Source organism: Cyprinus carpio, chromosome A18 (assembly GCF_018340385.1).
Source record: "Cyprinus carpio isolate SPL01 chromosome A18, ASM1834038v1, whole genome shotgun sequence".
NCBI classification, from domain to species: Eukaryota; Metazoa; Chordata; class Actinopteri; order Cypriniformes; family Cyprinidae; genus Cyprinus; species Cyprinus carpio.
This window is the reverse complement of record NC_056589.1, coordinates 21,130,092-21,144,129: the sequence shown is the minus strand read 5'-3', so window position 1 is coordinate 21,144,129 and position 14,038 is coordinate 21,130,092. Positions and strand designations below refer to the sequence as shown.

At 38.3% G+C, this 14,038-nt stretch overlaps 2 protein-coding genes across 4 annotated transcripts; both read right to left on the bottom strand.

Annotated features, from left to right (window-relative positions):
* Positions 1-210: 210 nt before the first annotated feature.
* LOC109110505 (wee1-like protein kinase 1-A) lies at positions 211-5,906 on the bottom strand. Its single transcript, XM_042775377.1, has 10 exons — positions 4,822-5,906; positions 4,216-4,421; positions 3,833-3,899; positions 3,359-3,531; positions 2,980-3,248; positions 2,796-2,888; positions 2,612-2,697; positions 1,924-2,094; positions 1,640-1,785; positions 211-1,425 (listed from the first exon to the last, which is right to left on the bottom strand). Exons 1-10 carry the CDS (start codon positions 5,287-5,289, stop codon positions 1,269-1,271), a joined length of 1,836 nt encoding a protein of 611 aa, XP_042631311.1. The 5' UTR covers positions 5,290-5,906; the 3' UTR covers positions 211-1,268.
* A 629-nt stretch (positions 5,907-6,535) lies between these two features.
* On the bottom strand, positions 6,536-13,806 carry LOC109110017 (zinc finger protein 143). 3 transcript variants are annotated; one of them, XM_019123058.2, is made up of 16 exons: positions 13,669-13,806; positions 11,756-11,871; positions 11,575-11,664; positions 11,260-11,355; positions 11,046-11,126; positions 10,497-10,681; positions 10,155-10,220; positions 9,934-10,050; positions 9,731-9,806; positions 9,512-9,637; positions 9,197-9,376; positions 8,812-9,039; positions 8,586-8,719; positions 8,248-8,403; positions 7,690-7,833; positions 6,536-6,930 (listed from the first exon to the last, which is right to left on the bottom strand). In XM_019123058.2, exons 2-16 carry the CDS (start codon positions 11,862-11,864, stop codon positions 6,847-6,849), a joined length of 1,872 nt encoding a protein of 623 aa, XP_018978603.1. In that variant the 5' UTR covers positions 11,865-11,871; positions 13,669-13,806; the 3' UTR covers positions 6,536-6,846. The 3 variants fall into 3 exon arrangements, with proteins under 3 accessions (XP_018978603.1, XP_018978602.1, XP_018978601.1); XM_019123057.2 differs by having other exon boundaries at positions 9,197-9,286; XM_019123056.2 differs by having other exon boundaries at positions 11,260-11,343.
* Positions 13,807-14,038: the final 232 nt, after the last annotated feature.

Here is a 14,038-nt window from a genome sequence, read left to right as displayed (position 1 = left end):
GTGGGCAGCTATATCCAGCGCCTGGGGAGCAACTGGGGGTTCAGTGCCTTGCTCAAGGGCACTTCAGCCATGGGTATTGAGGGTGGAAAAGAGTGCTGTTCATTTATTCCCCACCCACCTACAACTCCTGCCAGCACCGAGACTCAAACCTGCAATTCTCTAACCATTGGCCACAGCTGCCCCCCATTTATATAAATCAAACTAGGCATGTTTAGGTGAAAAGGGTTTATTAAAATGAACATATTTACAGAAAAAAATGAAGTTTTTTTTTTAGGATTAACAAGACCAAGTAATCTAAACAGTACCCCATCAATGTAGTTGAAGTAACACAAAAGTCAGAATTATACATTATTAACTAAGGACATCAGATGAACTGGACAAAGATTGTTTTAATGCTACAAACAGGGTTGGAGATTTAGAAGGCATGTGTACATTTAAATCATCATTTACAACCAGTTTTAAGCATGGTTTGTCACATGGTTAAATTCAAGATTTGACAAGATTGGAAAAAGCAAAAAAAAAAAAAAAAAAAAAAAAAAAAAAAGCAAAAAAAAAAAAAGAGGATTTAAAATCTGCAACAAAAAAGGGTACTGGAGCACAAACACTATTATGATGATGAGATTATGAAATATAGCTTGTTTGGATGGATAAAATGATTTAAAAGTAACGAGGAAAAAATCTTCCAACCCTAACTGGATACAGACGAACATGAATAGCAGCAGGTTTTCTGTGGCAAGCTCACCATTGCCTTCAAAGTGCTCATTTAATGGCAATCTAACTCTAGCCCCAACTTCTGTGGCCCAACAGGCATTTTTCACAGGCAGTAAGGTGCACAAATCTTTGATCTGGTACATTCACATAACAGGGCTCAATAGGGGCACATCTCCCATTTGGTAAAGAGCAACACTGCACCTCTGAGAAAGCAAGTGCAGGGAAACCATTTTGATCCTTACCTATGGAACTTAAAGCAAAGATTGGGAAGACAGAACTATACTAAAAATGTGTCCATCTTAAGGCAATTCTGTCAAGAGATTTTGAGAAGGCAAACCTAAATGGTTATGTACTCAGAGTGCCAATACAATGCAGAAGGACCCAAGCCTCAGTATAGACAATGGTACTTGTACCAAACAGTATAAGTACTACAAGTCACAAAACAGTCTGTGTCATCCTTCTGGCTACAAACAAAACTGGCTGTGTTCCCAAGTCTTTGATAAGCACCATTGTAGTTCCCACTTAGGACTGGTCATCTCCTTTGTCTGGGATTCAGTTCAGTAAATGGTGAGACTAACGGAACGGTTCATCTTTTTCCCGACAAGTCGAGAAGTTCTGGAGCTGGATTGGACTGTGGAACGTGTAAGAACACGGTCTGTGGACAGAACCCTCTCTTCTGCTGCAGCCTTTGCCATCTGAGCTTTCTTTAGCTCCCTGAGAAACAAAAAACAGAATTCTTATTTCAGTTCAAAAAAGTACATTTTCCAACATTTGCTTTTTATTTATTTATATATATATATATATATATATATATATATATATATATTATATATATATATATATATATATATATATATATAACACAAGTAAAATACTTCTAAATTAAGCCTGAAATCTGTCCATATAAATGGAAGAATATATCACTTACTTCTGCAGAAGTGCGTTCTTGAATTTCTCAGCATTGAGCTCTACACGCAGCTGGTCAGCACTCATTCTGGAAGCAGTCAGAAGAACGGGATGTCTGATGAGGTCAGAGGTTGAGGGTCGCCGTGTCGGGTCAGGATGGATCATAAGCTGTCAGGAAGATATATGCACATTTTAATAAAACTTTCCAGACACCAATCAATGCAGTTCTGGCAGAAATTGAAAGCACTAAGAGATAAGTTAATGAGATTCATTCTATTTAGGATTGATTTGTAGTAGAAACCCTACCTTTAATAAGCTTAAAAATTCCTGAGAAAGCACTTGCGGGATATGGGGCAAGATGCCCTGTCGGATTTTATGCCACTTTTCGCCATTGGTGGGAAGGGGCTCTGCTCCAGAGGCACTGACTACAGTCAGAGCCAGGGCAAATATGTCTGCCTTTTTCAGGTTACTGTAGTCCTGTGGGCAAGAACAGCAAATTAGTACATGACAAAAGACTGTGACCTGCCAGGAATTACTTTAAAGGTGCTGTATGTAGGATTGACAGAGTGGTTGAACTAGGTATTGCAGTCCAAATTCAAAATATTGGTGAGGGTTTTTTCACCCGGCCCCTCCTCCTCAGACTTGATGCACATGCAGGTTGCCAGATTGACGACACAAACAGAAACAAGCACACTTGACAATGAATGAAATATGCTGTGTTTTCCGCCAACTGGCAACCCGGGATGCCGAAATACAATTGGGTAAACTGGCAGTGGGTGGGTTTCAAACCAAAACAAAGACAGATATTCCGGCCCGGAACACACATTTTCAAAGGAGAATAACTGACTGTAGCATTGTTTTTCAGATAAACAAGTATGTTAACTTAACATGTTTCTTAAATATCTGCAAACATATTATGGTATTTTTATGCTTTAGTAGAGTCAAAATCTTACATACAGCACCTTTAAGACCAAAAATGAATAAAAGTGTTTACCTCTTGAAGAACTTCATTTGCCAGGAATCTGCTGTCACCTTCTTCAACTTGTGGACTGGTAACCGTTGTAACATGACCTAGATCACCTGATAGAGAAAATATTGTCAAAATCTTGCTCCAGTTCATAAAGCCAAATCTCTATAAAACATTACCATTATCTGGGGATGCGATTTTAGTATCTTACCTATTTTGTACACTACTCTTGTGATGGGACCATCTTCTTCGTCTTCAAATTCCTCTACAGTGGCAGCAGGTTTACGTGAAATGAATATATTGCCTGAAAAAAAAATATATATACATAAGGAGACATTATAACTCTAAAATACATCAAACATATATTTTAAAAGGTGTAATGAACATATACATACTTGGCTTGATATCCATGTGAACAAGTGCTGTAGAGTGAATGTACTTGAGTCCACGAGAGACTTGCAGCAGCAGATCCTTCAGCTCCATCTCAGACAGGAAGTTTAAGCATCTATTGTTCTCAGCAATAACATCAGACAGTGTTCCTCCGTTGCAGTACTCGTTCTGGATCAGCATGTGGTCATCTTCTGCCCAAGCAGAATAATACCTCACGACGTGGGGGTGCTGTCCAAGAACCGCATGTGCATATACCTCACGAAGTGCATTTTGCCTATTGGGGTAGAATTCATTGGAATAAATAAAAAACAATAACAATCTCCATTCAATAGCTGGTGTTACTAAGTATAAAATAGTATTCAAAAAGATGCTTTGTTCACTTACTCATCCACAGAGCCTGCCAGGGGCTTTTTAGAACGTTTGATGGCATAGATACAGCCGTCCAACCTCTTGACACATTTGAAAACAGAACCAAATTCTCCAGAACCAATCTTCTCCAGTTCATGGAATTCAGACGCATATCTGGACATCATGTTATTCTCCATCATAGTGATCCTCTGCAGGGAAAAACAGTTTTTACTAAACATGAAAACAAAGCAGTACTTAACTAGAAAGTCAAGTAGGGATGCATCCAAATTCCTGCCACAAAAAAAAAAAAAAAAAGTGTTGCAAAGCTTAAAATCCTGGCTACAAACTGACTTAACATCCAAACAGAATCTTTGACATACATAAAAAGTCAAGTTGTCAGAAGTCTGATTTTAAAAGTAGTTAATTTCAGCTCCAGTCAAAAATTTAATTCAGGTGCTTCATTAGATAAACACACACAAAACTAATTAAATACAATTAATTAGATTTTACCTTTGAGGGAGGAATGAGCTCATCCTCCATCTCAGGATCACTTGCATCCATGTCCTCCCCACATGAGCTGCAAAATAAAGAGACCTTATTAGAAAGAATGTAAATACAGACATCAAACACTAGGGGCAGCAGAGACGCCTGACTAAGCACATGGCGCGGTGAGTGAAGCGAACACGAGGGACTGGTTCCTCGCCAACTTTTTGTCTTGGAACAGAATTAGTAAACGGATTTAACGATCGGTCCTGCAAACCTGTGCCACACCTGTCCAAGATGGTGTGGCACAGATTCTTTAACAGCAGTCCGTAAACTAGAGGGTTACTTGTTTAGGAAAAAAAGTACGATGAAATGCTAGAAAAGACATGTTTGAACTATGGTCAACATACTCATTCCAGTGTGCTCGTTTCCTGTTATTTCTTTGTAGTGTCGATGACTGCGCCAGAATGGAGTCTGGTGTGAAGGGGTTGATGTTTACTAGAGGTGTCTGGTTTCGTCTTACGTCCAGACAGGTTTTGCTGGTGGAATCCACATTCGAAAACAGGGCGACTCTCCGGCTCGTCGATACCATCGCCCTGGCCCTCGACAATAAGCTCTGCAGATACAATAATATGCATAATTACCTCTCATTGCATTCCTAAAGCAAACATCACAGCAGAAGCAACTGTCTTAAGTCAACACACAACAACAAGGGAAAGCCCGAATATTACACATTTCAGATGATGTAATGATGTGCTGGTATCAATAGACTGAATCACTGATGTTACACAACTTTGTACAGTTCGTACAGTATCTGGGTCACTCTAGGTGAACTCACCCCCCTGGTAAAGGCTCAGGACTGCCTTTTCAAATCATAACTTAATTTTATTTTCGAACAATAACAATAACCTAGGGGGAAAAGACTAATGATACAAACGTAAACCAACATAAAAATAAATAAAAATCAAGCAGAGCCATAGTCAAATTAATTTTCTGAGTTAGCAGTGAATACAAACCTTTGGGGTGTGAGGGGTATCAAACAGACGGAGTTTTCTGAAGGTTTTATGGGGTGGTGTATCAGGACAGTCCGGGACAGGAGAGCTGGATCCTTCCATGTCATCATGAATGTAACTCCTCTCAGGTGAACTGTCGTAAGCCTGGGGACTTTTTCTTGGCGATGGCGAGCGTTTCATGTAAAAAGCTGGTTTTGCGCGAGACGGTGAGCCGAAGCCCTCCTCGTCCCAGGACTCGTCGTCGTCTCTGGTTCGGCTGAGCGGGCTGCTGCCGCCCAGGTCCTCCGGCCTCTTATCGCTGCTGCGCCGCACGGACACCGGGGAGTCCAGCTCCGTGAAGCCCGATTCGGCCCCGGTGCTGTTGTTCGGATCTTCAGTGCTATCGTCTTCATCACTGGCCGAAAACTGCAACTTCTGGCGAACGGGTTTAAAATTTGGAGACTTGCCGTGCATCCGTGTAACGAAACTCATCTTTCCAGGCAAAAGTTAAGGATAACTTTAAAAAAGCAAGTTGTGTAAAACTATAAAAAACCAGCCCAGGTGGCTGGCAAATCAGGCAGTTTATGTAGTCTAGATAAACATATCTATTACGGGTCATGCAGTGCAACAACCCGAGCGCCGATGAACAGTCTTGAAAAACGGCGATGTGATTCCCAAATCGTTCCGAAAGGAAAACAGTCTGCTAGATTATCCGAAAGAAAAAAAAACTTCTCTCGCTGAAAGATATCTCCGTGACAAGTCCAAACGAGTTCGGTTTAGTCGCATAAAAACCGAACTAACGTTACGTTGTAATCGTATTAACCAGCGTCCACAGCGACGTTTCAGGCGAAAAAAATGGCTGCTCCACAAACTTCCAACTTGATATCTAAAGAACTAGAAAAAAAATCCTAATAATAATTGCGCTATATATATAAGACGCCGAACTAAAAGGTAAAACTCTCAAAACATGTAAAAGCATCCAAAATTGTGTTTTCGTTTAAGATAATATTGTTTACAAAACTAGTTTGAATGGCGAGCTACTCCTCCCACCAACAAGCGTGGTCAAAGTCTTCGCGCGACCGTTGATCATGTGACGTGGTATGTATCAATGAGAGCCGACTTCCAAAGTTTAAAAGATAGGAGGGTCTGTACGTCAGCAAGTCCCTCCCTCGAAATGCCCAAGAGCTGTGACCTCAATTTGGCGCGAATGCTTTTCTTTCATCTGTGTAACGGTCTCGTTTGATCTTGGAGTTGATCAGAGGAATGCTTTAATGAAGATAGCTTTAATTATGACACATTGTGATCCGTTCTGGGTGACACAGGAACACATTACATGAATTACACGACATTATATTTGATTAGATTAATATTTTTTTTAGTGTTTTCATGGTAGTGTAAATTAGCCACATGGGTTTGTTTTGATAGCAGAGGTTCTACAGTAGAATTAACTGGCAATCCGTTAACAATAGCAATCACTTAAGCAGTCTGTTAGTTTCAATATTTATTTTTTTACATCAACATATTAACGGGACTTTCCCGTCTTATAGTATATTGTACATAAAACCCACCATGTTTGGAAAGTACCCAGTATTTATATGGTAAATATGAAATCAATGCTACCAGTTTTTTATTTTATTTTTTAAGTGTATCATTGTTGTGCACCAAACTGAAACACTGAAATCTGTGAACTGCACTCTGTATTGGGTGATGTTAAGTTAAAGAATACAATACAATGAAATTATTTTTTCTTTTTCTTTTATCATAATTGTAGACCTTTTCTTAACAGCTTGCAAAAATAGCATAATCAAATATATACAGAAAAAACTCTACTTTTAAAACAGTTATGTACATATCCACACAAAAATATCTTCTTCATATATAGCGATCAGCATTATGAAAAACTATGATGCTTGACAGATTTTTAATACCCAGACTTACATACATACACACTCACTCACACACACACACACACACACACACACACACTCACACACACACACACCGAGCCTTGTGACGTTTAGTTCACAGTGATAAGGTTTACAATGTGAGTTAATCGTCCATGCCAGGTGTTTCTCCTTGCTGTATTCTCGATGCTATTCTGATGGCTTCTTCTAGAGAGGGCTGATCACTGAGCTAAGAGGGGGAAAAAGTGAAAAATAAATAAATAAACAAATAATGTTTACAGATGCAGTACAACAAATAGGCCTAATTTCAACATTGTTTTGGTCAATGGCACCAACCACCAAACACAGGCTTCCCTTTTCTCGAGAACAACACACTTCCCCTTTGTTGGCAATGAGGGCTCATTAATCAGAAAAGAATGGCACATTGGTGTAAAGATCAATACAAGGTTGACTGGCCTAGACAAGTTTGCTCAATTAGTTCTCCATTAGTGCAAAAAAGAAGTGATACAATCACTAATCATAATTATCAGATCATTCTCTGCTACTGATTTCAGCTATTATTACACTAAGAGCTGAAATCAACACTTAATTAAAAGTGTTATTTAGAAGCCACAATTTTTACATATTAAGAGCATAAAACTGGTGACAGATTTTGTGTATATCAATTTTAAGTTTACTGTTGCACCCATATTGCACTCCTACAGAACCACAATACCAATTCAGTTGAGACACATTCATTAACACACATCCTAAAAACACACACCTAATGGAAAGAAGTTGCAAGTACCCAACAAACAGTCTTTTGAGAATAATTGCATGTTCCCACCATAAAAGGAGCTTAAAGGTTTACGGCATTAACTGCAGGTTTTATTATTTACTCTCAGGCAAAGTAAACACATGATTTAAGCTTTTGCAATCCCTCCTAACTGTGCATGTTAATGCAATTGTGAGAGGAGGAGTCCATAACGTGTGTGTATATATTCTATACCTGCACAGCTATGTGTGTGCCGTTAGAAGTAGCCAGCAGCGTGACTGGGTGTGGGCTTGTGGAAACCACATGCTGTTCCTGATCTTGTATGAGCTCCCCATCTTCTGCCTGGTACGCAGACAGATCTGGCGTCACTATAGCCACTTAAATGCAAATAAACACTTTACACAATAAGCTCAACTTGTGTGTATTTAGTAATGTAATGGAATTCCTCAGTAGAACGCAAGCTAGTAAGAGGGATAGACAAATCAAAAAAAAACAAAATTTTGTCATCTTTTACTCGCCCTCATGTCACTGCAAACCTGTATGCATTTATTTTGTGGAACAAGAAAGATGATATTTTGAAGAATGTTGGTAACCAAACAGTTTTCAGTCCCACTGTCTTCCATAATGTGGACAAAAAATGCAACAGAATTCTGAAATGGTACTACAAAATATCTTCTTTTGTGTTCCACAGAAGGAAGAAATTCATACAGGTTTGGAACAACATGAGGGCTAATAATGATGATAAAATTTACTTTTTTCTGTGGACTATCCCTATAAAGTAACAACACTTACCTGTCCCTCTGTACCATCTGCAGACACCATAGTAACAGAATGTGTTCCCCCTGAGGAAAGCATCGCTTCATGTGCTGGGATGGTTATGGTGGTTCCTTCTTGTGTTACCATGGTAATCGTGCCTCCCATAGCCTGAATATCTGCTTGAGACAGAACCTGAGAGGGAAAAGACTACAACTATTCACCTGGAAGATGACTGCATATCAACTTCCTTCTCATAGCTTGTACTACAGTAGTATGAAGTCTGAGTACAGTACTTAAGTATGAAATAAAATAGGTCCTGATGATATTGTGTGTGATTAATAGAGTGGTCGACATTTAAGTAAGTCATCACTGACCTGTTGTGTGCCATCCTGAGATATGAGAGCCACATGCTGTTGTCCCATGACCTCTGATCCTGACACCTGCTCAGACCCAGAGTCATCTTCCACCACTGTTGGAGTATACATTAACCCAGGGTCATCAATGGCCTCTGAAAAAGATGCAATTTCAAAATTCAAATTTTTAGTTAATCAATATAAGATGGTCATTGTTTGTGGCCAGACAACCTCAAAGTAAACAGACCTGCTGGGGGCTCAAAATAACCTTCTTGTTCCTCTTCTATGGGCTCGGTGTCATTGTGTGCTGTCCGTTTATGCATGGCTAAGGTCGAAATCTGCTTATACGTCTTCCCGCAGTGGTTACAGTTGTAGGGTTTGCAGGGTGTATGAACTACATGGTGCTTGTACAAGCTGGAGTATTCAGTGAAACGCTTGTCACAGCCAGGAACTGTGCAGACGTAAGGCTTCTCACCTAAATACGATAAAACAAACATACTTTTCAGCTTATAGTGAGAAATTATACCTTATTTTTGTGAAATAAAAATGCTTGCAACTTCGAAGCTTCTGATTTCTTTCAAATGTATGCTTTATTAGATTTTGGAAGCAGTTAGAGCAGATAGGACAGGTACCTGTGTGAATCCTCATGTGGTTTTTGTAATTGGTGGCACTAGCAAAGGCCCTTCCACAGTTGGGTTCAGAGCAGTAGTACGGCCTCTCGCCTGTGTGAGTACGGATGTGAACTTTACGAATGTTGGATGTGGTGAAAGATCTCCCACAGCCTTCAAATGTACATTTAAATGGTTTTTCACCTACAAAATGAACAGTTATGCAACATAAATCACAAATTTAAAAACAGAACAAAATTGTAAAAATAATTTTAAGACAGCATAATATTATAAACTAGATGAAACCATTATTACAGGCCAATTAAATATGACAAACACCTGTATGTGTTCTTGTGTGTTTTTGTAAGTCTCCAGAGGTTTTAAAAGACTTGAGGCAGTTGAGCTCCTGACAGCGATACGGTTTCTCTCCAGTGTGTGTTCGGACGTGACTCTTGAGACCATACCCTTGAAGACAGCAGGGAGAAAAATGAAAATGCATGTGCAAAAAAGTTGAAAAAAAAATATATATAAAAAAATGTTTTTCAGAAAAATCTTTACCCGTTGCAAACTTTTTGCCACAACCCATATGTTCACAAATGTATGGCTTATCCCCAGTATGCGATCTTTCATGTACCTAAAAATATTTAGAAAGGCACATAAAGTCCAGAAGTGGATAAATTAATACAGAGACAAAGCACACATCCAAACTCAAAGCCTTTGTGAAATGTGTACTGTATGCCTTCTCTCTTGCATGATTTCACCTTTAGATGGTGAGCAGTAGTATAGAGTTTGCCACATCCCTCATGTTCACATCTGAAGGCCTTTTCCCCAACATGCAGGACTCTAGCTGACCGGCATTCTTGACCCTGCAGTACAATCTGAGCACACAAAAGTGGGTCACTGCTTCATTAACATGCAAAGTATTAATTTTATACGTTTCGTATTTAAGAAATGCAGAAAATAGTGTCAGTAGAGACGGTACCTGCATATGAACACTATCAGAGTCCCCTCGACCAAGTAACCCAGTACTACAATCCGTGGCCTCCATCCAAAAAAAAAAAAAAAAAAACAACTTTTTAAAAATGTATTTGAAGGTAAATTTACTTAACACTTTCTCTAAACTAACATGAACAGTATTATGATACAAATTAACAAAAGGAGCTTCATATACAGTACACAAAGTATATATACACAAGTTTAAATTGGTTTAGCATTCCATTACACATTAATTTATGAATTAACACAAAGAATAGGTGAACTAAACCATATGAACACATGATAAGTAATAAGAATACAGAATAAGTGACAGGGTAATGATCTTAACCTTAGCAGAGTATTGCTCCAGCACACTGATAGTCTCAGCATCAATTGTGCCCTCTGTCTGTAAGTCTGCTACAGTACCATCTGCCTGAATGGCCAAAATAGTGTTAGATGGAGGCATATGTTGAATATATGCAGTGGTGCCATCCTCCAGCTGAACAGCCTGTAAACCGCCCTGATCATATGTTTCTAAAAAGATGAAATACATGGAGATTTGCTCATTTGATAACGAATCCAACATTTAAAGGAATCGTTCACCCGAAAATTCACTGGAAAAAAACTATATTATGAATAGAGGACTCCAGAAGCAACGGTTTGAAGTTAAAAACATCTCAATGGATTTGTTCATTTCAAACACATTAATTCTCCAAATCTGTTCAGATGAAGAAACAAATTCATCTTCATCTTGAATGGACTGAGGGTGTGTAGATTTACAGCAAATTTTCATTTTTGGGTGAACTATTCCTTTAAGCTGAAAAGGAATTTCTTAAAAAGAATATAGTGTCTGTATGATACACAATATACAGTAATAGATTTTTTTTAAGAGACAGACCTTTGGGTGCATGAATGTAAGCAGTTGTTCCATCCTCCAGTTGCACAGCTTGCCCATCTTCTAGTCTCAATCCTTCTCCACCTAAGAAATAAGTTTAAAAGCATAAAGGTTGTGTGGTCTTTATAACACAGAAGTTGTCTGTCTTATCTAGTGCAGTTAAGACAGTCACTGATCATAAAGCTCCATCTATCAGAATGAAATCCATATGAAATACCTGTTTTAGACATTGGTAGGTGCTGGACATAAGCAGCAGATCCATCCTCCAGCTGAATCACTTGTCCTTCCATTATTTTATTTTCTGTGAGAGAAACTATTGTATGCTGTAAGATTTGAATAGTGACCAAGCAAGAGGTTTTGTAACTACATTTGTTGTATGATAAATGGAATGCAGGACATCCTTAAATGAGTAAATAAATGTCTTAGCATTTTAATTTCTTACATTTATTCCGTACAGAAATAGTCAGATAGAAGAACCTAATTATTAGCTAATGCATGACAAAAGGTAGTTCTAAATTTGTAATTACAATACCTCTAGGGCTATGCTGGATGTATGCTGTGGAGCCATCCACCAGAGTCACAGCCTGCAAACTCACTGTGTCCATTCCCTCCATGTTGTCATCTGTGTAGTAACAGTTGGCCATTATGAGTCAACACTGCACTATGCACAATATATAATACTGTTGCATAGACTTTATACACATCCATCTCACCTGCAACTGTTACTGCCTCTGTCAGGCAAAGGGTGACCTGCTGCGGGTCCCCATCCACACTTTGAAACTCCATGCCCTGGGTGTCCCGATTCACCTGGGCTAAGAGCATGATCTGCCTGTACAAACCAACCAACAACCATTAAAGATTTACTATTAAAACCCAGAGCCAATCAAAGGCCTTGATTTATTGGTGGGGTTTTTTTGTACTCTTTATTATTTTACAAAAGAGACAAGACAGTCCATTAACTACTTGTATGTCCCTAAATTTATTTCACAATTACTTTAACAATTGTGTTAAAATTTTACTTTAATTAATTTTACATACTGCAAACATAAACTGAAAAAAATGGCAGCATATTATATTCTTATAGTTATTGATTATGATCATGGTTTTGTGTTTTAGTACTCCTCCTGTATAGCCCAGTTTTTAAAGATTCCTACATATTTTAAAAAATATCTAATATAGTCAATGTTAGTACTATTACTAATACAGTATTGTTTAGAACTGTTCTTGTGTGACTTGCTCATGTTGCGTCCTATAGCAAGTCATTTTAATATGCATTTCTTAAAACTAACTAGTATCTGTTTTTGTCCTAGTACTATTCACATTTTAAAAATACTTTATTCATTATGTAGCTGTATTATTAATGTGTATTGTGACTGTGTATCTATGATTCAGATATCAACTGGCAGCAGTCCAGTATTAGTCCAGATATCAACTGACTAGTAGCCCAAATGTTACGGGTACCATTTCTACTTCAACTAATAACTTAAACAACTAGAAATTATTTCTTAGATACTGTTTAAATTCCAGTAGATACTAGTTTCTCTTTCAGCTTTACATAATATATTTCTTATCTCACTTTACATATACTTACGACTCATGATGTTATGGTTCACTTACGACTCTTCTAGTAATATTAATCATGTTACTTGTGCCAAAGGAACACATTCTAGTATCTATTCAATTAGTTGTGATAAAATTAAATATATACCAACAATAACTACAATACCTAATTTTCAGAAGTTAATAGGTGAACCACAGATCCCCAAAGGATTCAATGACAAAAATGTGTAATTTGTCACCAGTAACAATGGAATATTATTTGTCACTATTAGAATATATAAATATAAACTTTTAATAAAAGTACTAGTAACACAAAAATAGTTATTTTATAGAATAAAAGCAAAAAAAAAAGAAAATGTTAAAACACCTGCCATATAATATACTGGATAGCATTCTGCAAAAAGTGTTGTTTCTCAAATGGCAAAATAACATTTTTGGGATTCGGCACGTGTATCGTATACAAATACTGTGTTAACGCAGTCATTTCACCACTAATACCCATTTTAGTCAAATAGCTACGAAACAACTTTGTAAAAAAACTAGAATTATATAAACATTTAGGCATGAATGCAAAGGCAGCTCGGCTAAAGTTTATCGTATTAGATTTACAAGTTGACAGGACATGTCATGCTAACTCTTCCTCACTTGTTAGCAAACATGCTACAATAATGCACGCGTTTTACTTCTGCCGTTTCCTAATGTTTACATACTAAAATCACCGTTAGAATTCATATCCCATATAATATAACAATGCCATCTCGCAAACTAACACAAAGCAATAGTGTGCCTTTTACAGGCGTTTAAACACAAAGTAACGATCGTTAGCGCACACTGAATTCGCTGCTGCGGTAACTTCACAATCGGAACGTTACAATGTTGCAACCGATTACATCTCTGAGTCCAACTGTCTTTAATAAATAAAACACCGCTTCCGATGCATTTTCACTAGTTTATTTCGTTCTGCTTCCCACATCTACTTCCACCACAATTCCACCGCCGCACTCTCCGGCTTAGTGGCGTCTGAGGAAATAAGGCACACTGGGTAAAAACACATTTATATACTAACCTCCGAAAATTTTCCAACAATCCCTTCGTTCGACCACCATGCACCAGGGCAGGAAACGCTATGCAGAAAATACTACCCCAGAACCTGAATATCAGAAGAGTTCCTCAAACTGATCCTTAATACGCATATGTGATTGGCTGAAAAAGACTACCGCCGCGCTCCCATTGGCTGAACGCCCGTCCACGCGAATGTGTGCTGTCAGAAATTCACGTTAAGGGGCACCTTAGGGACGCCATTCGGGTCTGTTGGGTGTATTGTTCAAGCGTGAATAAGCAAATCTAGCACAGCAATGTCTGCCCGTGACAAATTCATTTGACGGATAGACACGGCGGGTTTTGTGTGCATTTCTTCGAACGTCATGACATGACCA